We start from the raw sequence: 19,781 nt of genomic DNA, 5'->3' as shown, positions 1-19,781 counted from the left end.
GTGGGAGGTACCATGCTATACATGGTACCCATGCCTGAGAGTAGTACTGTTACTGCAGGCTGCTAACTGCCATGTCTTTGCTGTCATTCATGGTGGAGGACCACAACATTGAATCACCTGTTAAAGAATTCATAAACAGTCTATTATAAAAGTGATACTTAGTGACAATACCAGATTCTACTTTTGAAACGGCAGTACAACAGAACAGCATACAAAGACTATAAACCCATGTATTTTGTGCAGACTCCTATAGAATATGAAGCCCTGAAGAGTCTGCAGGATTGATATAGCTATATTCACTATGACATATATGTAAAGGTATACTACCTGTAGCATCATACATAGATACCAATGGCAGCTAATGAAGTTCTGCTCCAATGTCCAGTTTCCCCAGGCATGAGGGAGCAGTCTGTCATCACAGACAGAGATTGTCAGGTACTTCTCCATATCTGTAAGTAACATCTACGTAGGCAAATCCTCCACCTGTGACCATCCTCTCCTCTCCACTGCAAGGCTAGTTGCCTTGCTGTGGACATGCTGGTGACCCTACAGTACATTTGTTGTGTTGATCAATTATGATCACTGAGATAATTCAAATCCACATTAAGGCCCTGATATACACAGTCATGGAAGGTCAAGTTAGCCTTGTCAGTTAGGAAAATTTGCAGGCATATTCATATAGACCATACAGCACTATGTCAGTCTCTGTCTGAGAGACCTTTTCCATTATTTTATATTCTTCAGCAGCCATCACAGTTTCTAAAAGTGAAGATACACTTGGTCACTGACAGCTGCCACAGCCACACCACTGTCAAAAGTGAGCACAGGCTATGCAACTTGTGTAGCTGGCTGCAGAAGTGAGTATACCAGACCACACTGCCTAACATGTACAGGTGACACTTGTTGTGGCAGTTTGTGTGGATAGCACTGCATCCATTTATGTGGTTCATGTAGCATGTTCCACACCATCACTCACATGGCCTTCACCACATTTGTAGATAGCTACACCTGCCTGCAACTTTGCCCCATCTACTCCCTCAACAGTGCTCTGCTGCGTGTGTTACCTGTGTACCAGTCCACCTTTTCCTTCTCTCAAGATAAATATTTCAAAAAGAACTGGCATGGTATATAAATGCCAGGGTCCAATAATGTATGCACCTTGTTCTTTGTAAATGTTCAACATACAACATGGTACATGTTAATATCAGTAATATAAGCCATCCTGTACTACTACTACTACAGCATATTGTATAGGAACTATTCTGCAGTCCAGAGTTGCCCCCACAACAGATATATAATTCCCCCTAAATAGGCCTGTATCCTATATCTCCATCACAGACACTTTATTCCACAATCAGTAAAGTACTGTGGAAATAAACTGCAAAGCTCAAAAGCAAGCACTAATGTGGCCCTTATCCCCCCCTTTCAGCACTCAGATGATGGCCCACTACCCTCACAACTTCAACAAAATAATAGTAATGTTACCTACACATTCTCCCCCCACCACCATGTTACTGTTTACTGGACACATACTGCAGCAGCTGTAAGTCTCTGCTCTCCATTCTCCAATTTCTGTAGTGATATGAGCACTACAGTTTTCATGGTTGCAGTTTTCACACAGTTTCAAGGCTCAGTTATGCTGCAATTATGTTAATGAGCCAATTAGATTTGCACATTTTATGCAATGTGCACTAGATCATGACTGTGTAATGAGGCTCATATCTGACCATGTACATGCATAACAAACCAAGAAGCACATTGCACATACCTGAATGGGTCACTGACCTATAGGGATATGGGTATTCTAAGCCATGCTGAAGCCCCTAGAGGTGATATAAAGAAATCATGGCATGAGATTTAGGGACTGCACACTACATATAATGGTTCCATTGTGTCATTCACACCCCCAACCACAAGCCTGACATGCCATTCATGTGCCACTACACTGTGGTATAACATGCGACCATGTTGCTTTGCTACCAGTTGATGCACATCACATGACACCTACAACATTCACTGACCTGAATCTGCTACCGTTTTCCTTGAGATTGTGTCCTGAGAAGTGGCCATGGCTTCTAGGGGTGATGACTGGCATGCCTCACAGGTGTTGCAAGAAGGAGTCTAAGACCTGTCTTTACTATCAAAATAGACTGCAAAGGTTAGCACTCAGATGATATACAACCAATGTGCAACTCAGAAACAATTAATTCTGATTAGCTCATTAGCATAATTGTAGCACTATGAGCCTTTCTTTATTTTCATACTTTCTACATCTACCTCAGCTCAATTACATTATTTTTCTCTATAACACCTAACAAATATACACACTACTCACCTTTCTTCACCTGTTCAATGCTTTCTGCTCTTATCACTTCAACTCTGCTTTCTACTCATATCTCCCACACCTCATCTCCCATATTTCTCCTACCATAAATGTAAAATTGTAATTTGACATTTTAAAACTCACACTATATTCCAATTTGTCAAATATTAATATATAAAGACCCTACGTTTTATTAGTTGAAGATTTTCTCTAACTATTGTATGTCCATGTTGTAACATAAAGTTTCACATTTTTCTCTGTTATATAAAACTGCCTATTTTGTAACTGAAGTTCTTCTCCTTTGGACTTCAGTGAAAAGGGGCTATCACAGCCCAGTTAGAATACCCTGGTCAAAAAATAAATAATGCACAGGCACTACCGTCGGTACGTGTACCGAACTTGTTGTGAGGATCCCCAGTCCAAGATGGATCCCTGGCACTCATTGCCAGGACAGTGAGGGATGGCATAGGCATCACCTCATACTGATGAGCAGTACATGTATCACTACAGCTAGCAGAAATGAAGCGACCCTGACATGGTTCTCCAATGGGAAGAGGAGGTTAGGGAAAGTGCCCCAGAGTAAGGAAGTAAGTGCTCATGATAGGTTCATTGTGCAGTTATTTAGTCTTAACTGCTCAACCTATGCATGACACTTATTTCCCAAACATTTTCTTTGCTTTTATGTTTTTCAGCTGCTGGAGACATAGACGACAGCCGGCTAACATTTTGGAGTTGTATGGAACCTCTGTTGGCAGTATGTATACAGCTGCATGTATTTTTGACTCCTGCTGAATTCTGTATTGTTACAGTGTAGCTAATAGTGGTAACTCCTCCTGTCACCATTACATACCTCCTGTTATACATGCACTGTACATTCAGGCTACAGTGCTATCCTGCCCGCCCTGCCTCTGTGAACTGCCAGCACTGTCAGTGTACATCATTGGCTTGCCTGTGGTTGTTCTTCCAGCATGCCTCATGTCATACTGTACATTAGAACCATTGGTCTCCCCCTTCACATTTATATGTAAATTTCCATAGACTCATCATCCTTACTGGGCAGTGCCCAGCATAATGCATGGACTGTCCCTTCTAAGCCCCCTGCCAGTGATACTTATACTTGGAAAAACCCTGGACATGCCTCATAGTGGAGTACTCAGTCAACTGCTCTGTGTGGACCATATCTATGCCACTGTTTTGATATCTGTGGCTATGTCCCACTGACATGTTCCAGATGTTGGCCTTGATGCCGCTATGTAAAAAGCCATGTCTGCCATCTCCTTGCATGTCTCTTGGCCATACAACAGTGCCTTAAAGGAGTCATGATCCACCTCCCATAGCCTCAATGACCACACATTGAACTATAGGCAATGTTATCCTCACATACATATGGGGGGGCTTAGCTGCCATGCCATTCTGCTTCTTGTGGCACACTACCTGTTGGAATACTCTATGCTTTGTCAGGTGTATTGTCTACATTGGCACTGCATAACTAAAAATATTTTACTCTTCCAGGTACTTGTATGAGTAACAGTGTTACACAATATTGCTAATGTTTGTCCTTATTGTTTCTCTCTCTTTATCATTGTCTTCCGTTTATATTTATTTTTTTGGATTTTTTTTTTGTTTGTTTCTCTTCATTTATGTTATCTTATAGAGGGTTAGTCACAGCTGTGACTATAGAGCATCAGAGGTCACCTTGCTGTTGACCTACCCTTCAAGCTGGGTCTCCAGTTGTTTTCAGGCTTTCTTCTCTGCAGGTTGACAATGTTGATGATCTGGAGGGTCCCATGGTGTCCTCTGATGCTCTGTCTCCCATAGAGAGTGTAGGCTGTCCATCTGAGAACACCACTGGTAGGTCATGCTATGTAATGCAGTAGAAGCTGAAGGATGTGGGAACAGCATTGGTGACCTGGTAGCTTAAGCCCCTCATGCAGAGTCACAATATTGCCTGGCCATGCTTATAGTCTACCAGTTTTGCCCCAGTGTGGAGTTCAGTCACAGAGGTGACTTATCTCTAGCTAGATATCTCACTGGATTCATGTCCCTTGCAAGTATATAGTCCAGTCTTCTCCATCACAAAATGTCCTCCTTCTGTCTGTTCATCTGTTTGTGTATCTCTTTTGTGCTCCCTTTGAGTCAGAACCTCTAGTTGATCTTTGTTTGTGTTTTGTGATTGTTTGTCTGCTCCTGCTACCATCCCTATACCACTTTTCATGGCTACACCTTCCTCTTACTGTCTTCTCCCTCTCCACTTCTTACAAAAAAGATATTTCCCACAAGAAAAATACACCACTGCTTCCCCACCCATCTCACTTTACAACTCCCCTTGATCTTGTGTGCTTCCCCTGTTTGTTCTTCCACATTTCTGTGTTCTCTCACATTTCTGACTGTAGTATAGACCCATTTCATTCCAATTGCTAACAATAATTGGTAGAGATTTTGCTTATTAGGACTTTAAGGTGTTCTCATATCACAGTGTCATTGCACTTGTTAACATATAATGAACAACATGCAACATACACTTGTTCTTTAAGCAGCTGTTTGGTTTTCATTATAGTGATTAATGAGTTTATCACTATCACACTAAGTGGCTACAATTACACTGTTAGTCATCTTTAGGCCACATTGAGCTGCTTTAGTCTTGCTATTTTGCCATTACACCACTTCCTACATAATGTTTCTGAATTCCAAGCACACTTCACTGAATCACAAATGACTGAAGACATTTGACTGAAAACATGTTTGACTGAACATTTTCAGTAAACTCAGAAGACCTTTAAGTATTGTATTCTGAAAGGGGCTCCCCTCAACACCCTCATGTTGGTACCCCCTTAACTAAATACACTATCTCTGCAGTCGCACAACAGTGGAGAAAAGAACAAAATCACATACAATGAATCACTGGTAAAACACAAGCACATTTTATAGAAAACTTCATTAGAGCTAATATATCTTAAAATAGTTTTTTGCAGAGGAGAATCCCCCTGTACCCCATGTATTCCCTTACTTAAATATACTAACTCCATGGAAGAATAACAGTTCTGGCACACAGACGTGCGAACACAAACACACACCCTACAGGTGCTATGTGATATAACCATAAGGTGTTTTAGCATATTCAAAGAAATACCCGAGAAGAGATTTTTATCCTAGATGGAATATAACTGTCAGTGTTACATAAAATGTCATTTTACTTATTTTTAAACTTAAACAAGACATTATTTATTATCTAAATATGCCACAGGTGGCTGAAAATAACATCAACATACAGTACTGATGCAGTGTCTGTGATACTTTTTAGGTAACTTACCACTGTTGAATTCGTCTTGCACCAGCGTTGGATTAAGCTTTTATTTCTAGCTTCTGGATCCCCTGTAGCAATTCCAGTGATTACTGACTTATCTAGCTAGAAAACATGAAAACAAAGAATGTATAGCGAACCTTATAATTCAGTTTTCATTAATGTATGATTATTTAATAAAGAAGTTGTGAATAAAATCTACAGAATTAAGTTGCTGGGTGATGCATTGCATGCTTTTTTTTTACTTGGGTTAAAGTCAGTATCATTATATGTACAGATACACATTCATGACTGGAAAACTGAAACAAGGAGCCTGAAATGACCTTTCACCAAATAAAGTTCTCCGACGACACTAAAACGTGGGTTTCTTTAGGTATGGTTTAGTTAATTACTACCCTTTCCAACAAATCAGGAAACCAAATAGGCAACTCCATTTCTCATGCATGGGAGCAAAGCCCCTACACCATTCATCTTGGGCAAACATACTTAACTCAGAGTATATCTACAGGTGGTCCAGATTTGATTCCTCGAGTGTCAGCTGCCCGAGTCTTGAGACACCGAAAAACAGAATGTTGATGACTGTTTCCATAGGAAATCACCGTCAGTGCAGTTTTTAAGTGTACACTGTCACTGATTTCCTTGTTTTGCTAGAGTTCTCTCATTTTCATGTCTGAAAGTTACATTTAAGAGTTCACAAATCTGTCTTTAGCCAGCTAGTTAGCTTAACTTTACAATGACTCCAACTCATGATAATTTATCTTTTACCATTCCTTTTCTCTTCTAACAAGAACTTATGTTTTTATATGGTTATATTATGATATGATAAATAATTTTGTTTTTGCTCAAGGCCAGTTAGAAAAAGTAGTTCATGGAATGTCTGGGCATTTGCAAGTTCGGCAGCAACTATATCATTTTACTGTCATTTGCAAGACTGACATAAATGATTACATAGTGCATTTTTGTGTATAAATTGTTGAGAATATCCTGAATGTATCCACATCTAAACAAAATATTGTACCTATGGAAAGTGACTGTTGGGACTCTGCCTAATGGTTTAACATCAAGGATTCAGGTGGAAAGTACATTAGAAATGACTTACCAAAACTAACTGATGCTGTGGTGGAAATTAAAAACATGACTGCATTTTTACAGTTCAGCAAAAATTGATATTCCAAACTGAAAGCTAACTTTCTTTTCTTTCTGGAGTCTGCAGCAAAGCTACATGCTATATGTGAAAGTATGACCAAAGTGGAGAGGCACCCACTCAAAACATCATCAAGCCGATATAGAAAATAATGGTAGATGCAAAATTCCCATGACCGTCAGACTTCAGGAAGAAGTGGGAGGTGACTCTGTGGTGATATTTTTTATGCAGTGGGTTACCTCCATCTCGGGCCTTAATATTCTGTTTCATTTTATAGCTGAGGGGGCACACAGGACGCTTGAGCCCCAGCTTGTGAGTTCTCAAACAAGCCAATAACAGTTGTTCTGAAAATTATACTTTTTCAGGCTAAAAAGATTCTTCTGAGGCTTACTTGATCTCATGGCAAGGTAGAGTGTAATAAACATATGATGAAAGGTGACAATGATTACCACTTGTAGCTGTCCAAACAGTGAAAATCTTACACCATCTTCTTTCTGTTAAGGAAACAAAAGGCATTTATTTTTCTCTTTATTACCCGGACAAGCTTTGCTTTCCTGTCAGGTTCAATAATACGCCTCAGTGACTTTAGATGAACCCTATGATTCATGTTAATAGTTAAGTACTGCAAGTGCTTCAAAGCTGGACTTCAATTCTTGGGCTGTTCAGTCCCCAGGGCTGGACGATATGGGTTTGAATACAAACCAAATAAAGGTTTCAGAAAGCTGGACAATACAGAGTAGTCTTTCTTTAAAGAAACTTATTAGTCATGAAAGTGCATACGACAATGTGATTACCTTAATATTTGCTTATTTATGCTTTGGATATGGGGTTGGTTGGGACACTGTTTGGTGCTCCTTGGTATAAGGTGACTTGTCTCTGATGACTGCATCTGTGTTTGGGACATGTTGTTATTTTCAATGTATTATATGCAGGAACTTATTATAGGTCAGATTTATTTTTAATAAATATCATAAACATTTTTAGAGATCTTGTTTGTCTAATTATTACTTGAGAATTCCTTCTGTGGGTCTATTGAGGGTGTTGCTTTAATCACAGTTGATAAGCAAACAGAAGGGTGAGTAAAGTGTGCTCCTTATTATTAGCTTTAAATTATACAATTCCTCCCCTAAAACGTGCACGCTGATTGGCCAGCCCAACCAGCGTGCCCGTTGTAAATCCCTCAATATACTAACGGAAAAAGGTCCGGTCGCCCGGACTTTTTCCGTTAGTATAAAACACTGTCTCACTATGTTAAAAGAGTTTAACATAGCGACACAGGTTTAAAAAAAGCAACGGAGATCTCCGTTGCTTTTTTTAAAGCTGTCTCGCTATGTTAAACTCCTTTAACATAGCGACACAGTGTGTAAAAAGCAAAGGAGATCTTGCGATCTCCGTTGCTTTTAAAGCTGTCTCGCTATATTAAATGGGTTTAACATAGCGAGACAGCTTTAAAATAAGCAACGGAGATATCCGTTGCTTATTTTAAAGCTGTCTCGCTATGTTAAACCCAATTAACATAGCGAGACAGTTTTAAAAAAAAAAAAGCAATGGAGATCGCAAGATCTCCGTTGCTTTTTACTGTTTCACTATGTTAAATGGGTTTAACATAGCGAGACAGCTTTAAAATAAGCAACAGAGATCTCTGTTGCTTATTTTAAAGCTGTCTCACTATGTTAAACCCATTTAACATAGCGAAACAGTGCTTTTGCCCACAGCTCTGATGTACTGCCTAGGCATGCGCAGTACATCAGAACTGCCGCAGAATACCAGACAGCTGCCAAAGGGCAGTAAAGAGGCATTATACAATGCCATTATTTAAGAAAAGTAATTATTTCTTTTCTTAAATAATGTCATTGTATAATAGCAATAACCTACTTCTGGGTGTGGGCAATGCTGTATTTACCCACGGTTGGCTTTGTTTGGTCCCTCGGGCTTCGCCCTCGGGACCAAACCACGCCAACCGTGGGTAAATCCAGCATTACCCACACCCAGGCGTGGGTTATTGCTATATTGCACCCCACATGTTCCCTTTTTAATTTATTTAGTTGTGATTTATTAGATTTATTACTTATTTTATGAAGCATTACAGAATTTGGGAAAAAAGGAGTAGAATTTATGAATGAATAAGTATTATTTATAAACGAGTTTCATTCTATACTCTCTGCTGGCAGTTTTATACATGCTCAACATTGGGGTCTCTAGTTGTCCACTGTTGTACATTTAGTCTAGTAAGTAAGCTGGATGGCAGTTTAAATTTGATCTAGTTTACACACACACACACACACACACATGTATATATATATATATATATATATATATATATATATATATATATTTTTTTTTTTTTTTTGGTTGAGTGACCCCCTTCTTGTGACAGCATTTTACCTTGAGGGGGTCACTCTGTTCAATAGTCTGAGGTCACTACATCGACCCAGATACAGCTGAAGCTCTGACAAAAAAGCCCAACTCCTAAATATTTTAACTGAGAATGTTGCCTTTGTTCAATACCCAGGGATCGCTACATCAACCCAGGTAATGCTGAAGCTCTGCCAGAAGGGCCAACTCCCAAACATTTTCACTGAGAATTTTGTCTCCGTTTGATGTGAGGCAATTTAACTTGAAGAACCTTGCTGTCTATCAACTTCATCTAGTCAAATACATGCCTGCCTCTGCTGGAAGTTAATTTTTAACATCCCCTCCCTTCCAAGAGTTGTTCGTGCACTCTTAGGACCACCAAATTGTCCTTTCTCCTGACCAGTAGATTAGGGTTTCTACCTATCTGTTTTTTTTCCAGACTATCCAGACATCAAATTGATTCTCCGGTAGTCCAGAAAACACTGTACAAACTCAGTATTATGTTTCAAAAAAGGAAACAGACTGTTGGAGTGTGTTAAATCAGCTGATTTACTATGTTTTTTTTTACAGAAAAGCATAGTAAATTGGCTGAAAGCAGACATCAGGAATGGAAAAAGAAGGCATTCCCATCAGATGATGTCACAGTGACATCACAAATGGGTGGAACATAGGTGGAAAGGGGTGGGAATGGGCGGAACTAATGCTGATATGAGGGGTGGGGCCTTACTCTGGTTTTAGCCACAATGAAAGGTGGCAACCCTACAGTAGATTACACTGCATATGTCAGTTACTTACTCTTCCTGGCTAACAGGTTTCAACATTCAGGAAATGAAAGAAAACCTGTTCTACTTGGTACCTCTGCTAATTGCTTTCTAGAGACTATAAACTGATTAGGCTCTGTTATACTTTCACCTGAGGGTGAAAGCCAACTCTTTGCCCCCAATTCCTACCCACCATCTCTTACTCTACCATTATACTTCCTACACATTACATTCGTGATTCCTATTCCATAAATACCCCACACAGCCTTACTACTATCATGCAAAGACTCCTGTTTCTTTTTACCCAGTTCCTTACTTCCATTTACTCTTTTAGCACCATTGCTTTGCTCTATATGCATTCATAGTCAGACCCCTCCTTAACAGCACCTATCCATTCTACATTGTATTGTCTACTTTTCCCAAATAAGCCCTCACTTCTTCTTGTTTACCTATATGCTCAAACACCCCTATTCCAGACATTCCATAAGAGGTACTAGGACAATCTAACTCTCTTCCTTCATAGAAAAGACTTCTTTCCTATTTATCCTCTGTCAGCTTTCAGACTCTACCACCATTAAATATTCTTCTGCCCTGCATCTTCTTTTACCTTCTTGATCCTTACTTTTCCACTATCTGCCAGCTATAACATACACGGATCGCTTTACTTAATCATGATACTACTCAGCTTATCCTCTATTCTTCTCCAGCTACTGTAACATCTTTCATCCTACTATGACTCTGTAATAGCTCTCAACATATCTCCAACCCTGTCCCAAATTCCTCCCTACACTCTCCACACATCAAGCCAAACCTATTTAATGAAGCCATCACCTTTACTCCAGATATAAACTGACTGACACCATTTAAATTCAAACCAAAACAAAATCAGTTGGAAAAATCCTCTCCTAAAAAAGTATAATTCCCCAATATACTAAAATTCTTCTAGGAGAATACATTCACCCTAATCCTGGCCCCACCTATCACAATGAAGATCTAGACAATTCTCACACTACTCCAATCTGGCAATGGTCAACCCCCAAACCCAGTAATCTAACTTCCTGACATAAATGTAAGATAAGAAATAAAACTGCTGAACTACATGCCTGTATTACTCAACATAAGCCTGATATTCTTGCTGTAACTGGAAACTTGGCTTAAACCCAGCATAAACGACTCTGAAATTATACCTCCCAGTTATAATATCATTCAAAATGACCATGTAAAGAGGAAGTGTGGCAGTATTGCTATAATATTTTCCAGTAACTACCACATTTCCACTTACAACAAGCCAATACCAAAATTCACTTCATCAGTGCATCTTATAACTTTCTTTACATCCCTCTTGGTGACAATGAACCTATACTAGAAGATATCCTACATTGGAACAATTCCACAAGAAATAATATTACTAGGTGATGTGAATGTCAATTGGTTAAACATAAACTCTAACTCCCCTATATCTAGCGTGAACTTATGTAGTTTCACGCAACTAATTAATAGCCTCACAAATTATAGCAAGGCTTCAAATTCCCTATTTGACTGGATCCTAGTATAAGACCCTAGCAAATACACCACATCAGGTACAGTGTCTGATTGTCTCAGTAATCATCTCCCAATCTATGCAAACAGACATCTCACTCATTCACTTAAATAGCATGCTTATAAAACTACATGCAACCTTTCCACATTCAACCCAGGAATGTTTATTACTAACCTGTCATCTATTCACTGGAACTTCCTGAAAATCTTCCTCTTAGATGATGTTGCAAATGAACTCTGTACAACTTTCCTGAATATTCTAAATAGCCTTGCACCTCTTAGAAGAAAGAGACTAAAAACAAATAATGCAATCTGGCTATCCGAAGAGAGTAGAGTGCTTATGCAGGGTAGAGAAAAAGCAGGGAAAAAATGGCAAAAATATAAAATGCCACAATATCTTGAAATCTTCAGAATGCTTCACAATCAAAGACTTTCAGAATAATAGTAAACACAACTCTAAGAAATTCTGGACAGCCATTAAAACAATCTTGCATTCAAGTCATAAATTCAACCCTAACCCTTCTCCCAATATCTCATCACTCAAAACCTCAATACAATTAAGCTTTTATTTCATAGATAGTATAGCATCTTTAACAAAGGATTCCCCAACATCTAGTCTTAATCCTGCACATCAGCCACATATCACCACATCCACTTTCACCTTCAAACCTGTGCCCACATCCTACATAAAACTACTCTTTAACAAACTCAAACCATGCTCTGCTTCAGCTAATGACCTTCCAAGTGAATACCTTAAAATAGCAGCTGATAGCATTTCCTACCCTGACTCAGTCTTTATAAATAGCTCAGTTAAGGAATCCCATGTTCCCTCTCTCTGGAAAAAGTTACATATTATCTCTCAACAGCCGTTATTAGCTTTAGACCTATATCAATCTTATCCCCCCTCTTGAAAATACTTGAAAAATGTATTCATAAACAATTGCTAAACTATCTGCTGCAGGAAGAACTCCTGTCCTCCACACAATATGGCTTCTTTCCTTCCCATAGAACTAACACTGCACTTCTAACATATATAGACACTGTAAATAAAGCTACAGATATTGGCAAACTAGTCTCCTCCTTATTTCTAGACTTCTCTAACACCTTCGAAACAGTTTGTCACAGCAAACTTCTCTTTCAAATGTCCTCATTAGGCCTCTCTCAGCCCACCCTTTCGTGGTTCACAAGTTACCTGTCAAATTGGCATCATTCAGTAAAATGGCACGCCACCCTCTCTCCATATCTCTCAGTCACCACAGATGTACCACAAGGCTTTATCCTTGGTCCCCTTCTCTTTAACATTCTCACCAACACCCTTCATACATCCACACAGCAGGCCTCCTAATACAGTATGTAGATGACTCCATGCTCATTTGCATATCTCACAACAGGGCACACCTCAAAAAAATTACTCAGGAAGATTTAACATCAACTGCAGCATGGCTTTGTAACTCAGACCTCATGCTCAAGACTAAAAAACAGACTACTACTTTTCCCCCTAATCCTTCTCCCATGAAAAAACAAAATTTAAAGTCCTCAGTCTTGATAATACAACTATTGAAGTCAATTCTCAAAGCAAATTATTAGGGATGATACTAGATTATAATCTTTAATTTGACTTGTATATACAACATTGCATAAGAAAAACTGATCGAAATCTAGTGATGCTCTGTAAAGCCAACAACTTTCTTTCCGACACAACTAAAGCAACACTTGCCACTATTTATCTCCTCTCCACACTTCTTAGTGGTGCTCCCATCCTTGCTACCTTAGTGCATCACACAAATCACAACTTGAACAATACTAATACAAAGTTTCCAAATTTGCACCAAATACCCCTTTCAGAAATCGCCACTGTACAGTACTAAAACGCCTAAACTGGTTAGAACTACCTCATCAACTAACATATACATAGCTTCTTGCCACCTATAAAGTTATCCAGAATCTGTCTGCTTGTCCATTATTAAATAACATTCTATACAACTATGTTCCTAGTCAGTCATTATGATCCAGTGACCAAAATCTCCTGTCTACCCATAAACCTATTAGATCAGCTGAGCATTGGCTATACTCCTAGCATGTTGCTAAAGCTTGGAACTCCTTAGCTAGCCATCAGGTCAATAACCTCTCTCCTATTCTTAAAAAAACATTCTGAAAGGTTTCCTTGCCAAAAGCTGGCTTTGTTCTTGCTCAACACCAGGATAAACTGTATCCCTAAATGTAGACAAATACCTATTTATAACTTATATCTCCTTACTCTCCCATCTTCACTCAGTTCCTTAGTTTTATAGATTTCTCTCCCATGGCTTTCTCTCTAAATATACCATAAGCCTGCTTTACTCTCACTTTGTATTGCAATTCCTGTTTGTATTATACTAACTTACCTTTAATTTCTCTATAAACTGGCTAAAACTTTTCTAACTATTAAATCATTGTCATATAACGTATATCGACTCTTAACCAATATTTTCATATTATGTCTAATTTGGTATAATTGTTTAAATTGTATTTGTTTATTGTATTATTTATAATGACCATAACAGTATTATTCTTAAAATGTTTTGTAATACTTTGAAGCTTTTCTCCCCAGGCCTCCACTGAAAATTGGCTCCTGCCCAGTTGGACTTTGCCAGTAATCAAATGCCAATAAATAATAAATTAATACATTTATGGGTAACTAAAGTTCTTTTAAGATCAAAGGCATTTTTAGTTGGAACCTATGAGGCTTTTTGAGTTTGTTGATATGACTGAGGCACATAGCAAAGGGAATGTTGCATTCTATAATGGGTCTATTCAGAGCTAAATATATGGAACACTAACATATTTGCCACCAGAAGTAATTCCATTGGCTTTTAGTTGTGCTAAGTACAATGATTTTCTGACTATATTTGCCACATGATCAAAGGAAATGTGATCATCAACTTAAGAGCCCATGTCCATTGCTACCTGTTTGTTTATTACGGATGTATTTATATTGTATCATGTAAGTTATTTCTTGTTTCAAAAGAGATAATACATTTTTTTGGTCTTCAATTTAGCCCATCTAATAAATATAGTAAGTTCTTTTGTAGGCTACAACTATCTATTTGAGGTGGTTTTGGCAATTATATTCAGTTTGCTGTCATCTGTAAACTTGGTCATCCATATGACCTGGTTATCATTTTTGATGTCACAGAAGCAGATGCTAAACAGGAGAGGACACAGTACAAATCCCTGGAGAACTCCAGTGGTCACCTCCCTCATGAATTGGGCTATCCATCTTACCATATAAGGAATTATGTTTAAGGATGATAGTTTCTCTACAATTCTAGCATGAGGTACGGTATGAAATGCTTTTTCCAGACCAAGATACTGTACAAATAGAATGGCCACTGTCTACAGCTTGCATGACCCCCTTTAAAGAATTAACAAGGTTCAACGGGCATCATCTTCCTTTGATGAAGCCAGATTGCTGGGGCTCAGGATTACTAAGGTACTTAATATCATTACGAATGAGCCTGGAGATGACATGCTCCATAGCTTTCAGATCAGATTGTTAATATAAACTACTGTTTAAAGTATATGGAATTAAAGCTTGGTTGGCATTAGATATATCCTTCTTTTACCATTCTCATATTTTCTTTTCTGTTTTAATTAATTAATTAATTAATTACCACTTCAAGTTTATATTAGCACTAAGAGGCCACGGGTTTTCAAATGCATATTTAAAAAGTCACCAGCCATCAAAATCCCTTTAAAATGGGTGCCTTCCCACTGAAGGCCTTTGCCAACAAAGAACTCTATCATCTACTGTACTTTATAAAATGGAGCTATGATTGTTCAGTATCTGATTTTATTTAAAATTGTATGCAATAAAGAGCTTTATTTGTGAGTCTGACTGTGTTTGAGCAAATATGGCATATGCATTATGAGCTTTATGAGTGGTTACATCCTATATACAATTTCCTTCAAGTAATCTAATTTTTTAGGCTTACTGCTTACAGATACAAATACTTTCTTAATCACTCTGCTAAATTATCCCTAGCCTCTTCCTTAATGCTTCCATTTCTTCTTTATGGTGCTCCTCTCTTCACCAATATCCAATCCTTCCTCAAAACTAAACTTGATTCATGTTTTAATAACATTTCTAAATTTGTAACCAATGCTCAATGCTCATCACATCACTGCATCTCTTTACAATCCCTTAACTGGCTAGAACTTCCTCATTATCTTACATACATGCAACTAACTACTGCCCATAAGTGTATATTCAAGCCATCTAATTGCCCTGCTCTCTCTTCTCCCCTTACTGCATACCACCCTAACAGAACTCTTCTCTCTGAAAATCAACTGCTTCTGAATGTTGTAAAACCTAACGTTTCAGCTGGTCAGATGCTCTATTCCTTTACTATTGCAAAATTGTGGAGCATTCTCCCTCCATCACACAGAACTATTAGCAATGCAGCCCTCTTTAGAGAATCCCTAAGACAGGACCTTTCCTCTCTGTGGCAATGCACATGCAGCAGAACAGCATTTCCCAAAACATGACAATACGCCAATCCTTCACTATTTACTACTTTGCTATAACTCCTCCTTATATTTACCTATAACCATAGGAATGCTACTAACTACTATATGAGCTATGAACATTCAATCTGTAGACTTCATAAGTATCAACTATTTGCACTATTATTGCAACATGACTAACCCAACTATCCTAACTCTATCTTGTTGTTTATTAAAGCACAAACCACTTAATCTTTGACATTGTCAGGAAATAACTTACCAGGTTTTTTTGCCTTGCACACCCATCCTGCACTGTAGTTCACGTATAGCAATCATCGTCACCTACTAAACTACAAATATAATGTATAATACTCTTGTTTGCACTGAATAGCTTATAGAAAATATATGAATATGTATGAATCGTGTTCTGCATGTATGCATGATTTTTTTAACTTGACTGTGGAGCTTTTCTCCTAGGGCCTCCACTGAAAATGGGCTCACTTTCATCCAGTGGACTATCCCGGTAAACAAATGCAAATAAATAAATAAATAAACAAATAAATAAATACTTGCTTAAAATACCCAACGTGATTTTATACTTGCTCAAACATTTAGGCTTGAGATGCCATATGACTGTTTTTTTTTCTTGGTTTGCTCCCTTGAGTGAGGTTTTATTAACATACTAGCAGTTTTGGATGGAGAAAGAGTAAAACAGGCATCACACTGCTTGTCACTGATTAGTCTTTCTCTGACAAGCAGTGACCTTTTCCCCTCCTGAAAAAATACTTTTTTTGTTGCCACACTTGCTCTTAAATTGTGCAAATCAATTACATACATTCCAAAATGTGTACAGCTGAGTTCTTATTTATAACTAGAGTGAGCAGGCTACATGTTCCAGTTGGGCAATAAGTGTACCTTGTGGATGTGATTTTTCATTTGTTACGGGCTTTGTAGTTTGGCTGATTGTGTATTAATAGCAACCCTTTCTAAGTCTTTAGAATATGCAGTGTAAATGTTACTTTATATCTGCTCTGTAGTATTATCAAAGTCCTCCTCCTCTTTAAACCTATCACAGCTTCTTTCAGTTAAAAGCATGCTCCAGCTTCAACAGCTCTTTTTAAATGGAGCTTTTATGTTCCACCTATATTTACAGAATCTGGGGTGATTATGATGAGCTACTCTTTGGACTGAACACTCACCACTGGACTTTTTTTCTATACAGAGTAATACACAGAATTATTTTATCCAGATGACTAATGTGGTGTGCCTGTATTTTTTTTTTTTTTTTTTTTTGTTAAGGGAGATTGGCTACCAGCCTCTTAGAGCTCTTAGATGCTTATTGTTTAGGGGGGTCTGTAATGCACATTACTTATGGTGTGTACTGGTCTTTCCCTCTTCCAACTCCTGAATAATGGTATTCTTTTCAGGTAGTTAATACATACCAATGGTGTTAATAGCCTTTCCGTGTTTGCTAGGCATACACCAATAACCAGGAAATCATATTTGGAATAGTTGGATAGTACAGATATTTTCTATGCATGATGGGCCATCCTTCTGGGTGGTTAGATGTTCAAGTATAACCAAGGCCTTAGTTTCCCTGAAGGAATGATGGACTAAAGTGCTGGATGGGATACATGTGTTAACTGGGTAAACAAATTGATCTACCAAGCCATTGTTTACACTTATCAAGGGTACCAGAACTTGTCAGAGATTTTGGATGCATGGCTAAGCTTAAAAGGCCCCACTGGTCATTAGCCTAGTACATATACATGAACCTATGAAACTGTAAAGACCCTTTTCAGTCATGGCCCATGTTAGATGCATAAAACACTAAGCACATAATACAGTTTAGAGTTGAGATACAAAGTAACAGGGCAGATAAAAGTCTTATTAAAGCATAAAGTACAATATTGTACTGTAAATATACAGACGAGTGGAGGTAAAGTCTGTACAAACAAGCACTGTAAACATGTCTAGGATTAAAATGGCCTTTTGAGGCTGTTAGCTTAGTATTCTCTTATGATCCGATGTTCCTATAAAGCTAAATAAATATATAAAAGACAGACTACTATGGTAATTCTTGGAAGAAAACGGAAGTGAAGCATCACAACAGAGAACATATTGTAATAATACATGGTGTGACTTCATATGGCAAAGATGTATTTGTACGATCTTAGATATCTAATGAGGATTTATTATATGGTAGCTGATTATAGGGTCATCTTCTTCCTTTCTTTCTTTGTCTGTCGGGGGAATGTAGTTTCTTAAACTTGGACCCTTAAGAGTCTTCACTCTGTAATTAAGTTTGATTGTTATATTGGAGAAGGGGTTTACAGAAATATTTTACCTGTTTATTATGCTTCTTTGGGTGTACTTTAGACAGAACTTTGGATATGCAGTGCATATGTATGAATAATTAGTTTGAATATATATACCATAACTGCAATCATTTCTTTCTGTCTGTTTATGCCAGTTAGCCCACTGGCCCTATAAATCATACAACCATATCACTGGTAACAACACACACACACACACACACACACACACACACACACACACACACACACAGTACGCACACAGCACACGCGCACACACACACACACACACACACACACACACACACACACACACACACACACACACACACACGCACACGCACACACACACGCACACACACACACACACGCACACACACACACACACACACACACACACACACACACACACACACACACACACACACACACACACACACGTGCACACACAGACATGAGCATGCACACACACAGATGTTTGGTTGTAAGAGCTTATGGCAAATGAACACTACTCCCTTGGTCTATGGCCAGTAGCAGCCACATCCAATTACATTACAGATTATATAGCTGAGAATTGGAGTTGTGAACACTGGCTTCCAAGAAATTTATCCTCATCACTCTCGTGCAGTGCCTTTCAGTGCTACCCTACTAAAAGTAAGTACATCTTGACTAAACCTACTTTACAGTCACACATGTATGTCATTTTCCAGAAGGGGCTAATATGCCCTTTGTAGACTAGTTAATTTTTCCTGCTCTTGCATTAACCATTTTTAGCAACCAGAAAAATCTATCAGAACAGAGTCAAACTTACTGAACACTCAGCAGTGTTATAAACACAATGTAATAATAGCTAAGCAGTTTGTTTGTCTGAAAGGTGCATGCCAACAATTGCAATTCTCCAGTTTTGTTTAATTACTCTTCTATAAATCAATAGGCAACCAAATGCAAGCCTTTAAGATAGAATAATTAAACTCTTCACTTAAAAGAAATTAGACAATACAGTTTGAAAATTAAATATACAAATATATACGATTATACACATAATTGCTGCTGAATGATTATGCTTTTAATACCAGAAAGTTAATAAGCAATAAAAGATGATACTTATGTTGCATCAACACACTAATATTTTAGCATCTGCTTAAGTTGTCTGCTCTGTATACTGAAATACTGTCTAAAATAAAAACCTCAGTATGTGAATGAAAGCATATTTTATCCAAAAAAACAAAGATGTAAACAACAGAAGATCTCTAAATCAAATAGAAGTCGGCATGAATGATAGATAAAAGTGAATGTGAGACATAAAGAAATGTAGCAACTTACCATTTATTCACTATCTTCTTGACAAGAAACTGAGTAACTAATACTCTGAGGTCTACACACAGCTTACGTATATGTTTTGACTCTGAAAAAAAACACGGTCTCAAACTCTATAGTTTGTTACTACTTCTTCCACTGCCCACGTAACATTAATTAAAGCATTCCATTTCCACCTCTTATTTCTCATGTGCCACTACCCAGAAGGTACTCACTTGTATTAGTTTTAAAGAACTCAAGA

At 38.1% G+C, this 19,781-nt stretch overlaps 1 protein-coding gene across 1 annotated transcript in view; it reads right to left on the bottom strand.

The window, feature by feature from the left end:
• LOC122790632 (sodium-dependent phosphate transport protein 2C-like) overlaps positions 1-19,781 on the bottom strand; it is a 246,201-nt gene that overhangs the window by 71,651 nt on the left and 154,769 nt on the right. The window contains exon 9 of the mRNA XM_044058156.1: positions 5,634-5,729. Coding sequence (XP_043914091.1) covers positions 5,634-5,729 — 96 coding nt within the window. The remainder of the gene's footprint in view (positions 1-5,633; positions 5,730-19,781) is intronic.

This window comes from Protopterus annectens, chromosome 16.part0 (genome assembly GCF_019279795.1).
Source record: "Protopterus annectens isolate FY-2018-M chromosome 16.part0, PAN1.0, whole genome shotgun sequence".
NCBI classification, from domain to species: domain Eukaryota; kingdom Metazoa; phylum Chordata; order Ceratodontiformes; family Protopteridae; genus Protopterus; species Protopterus annectens.
This window is presented reverse-complemented; position numbering and strand designations above follow the sequence as displayed.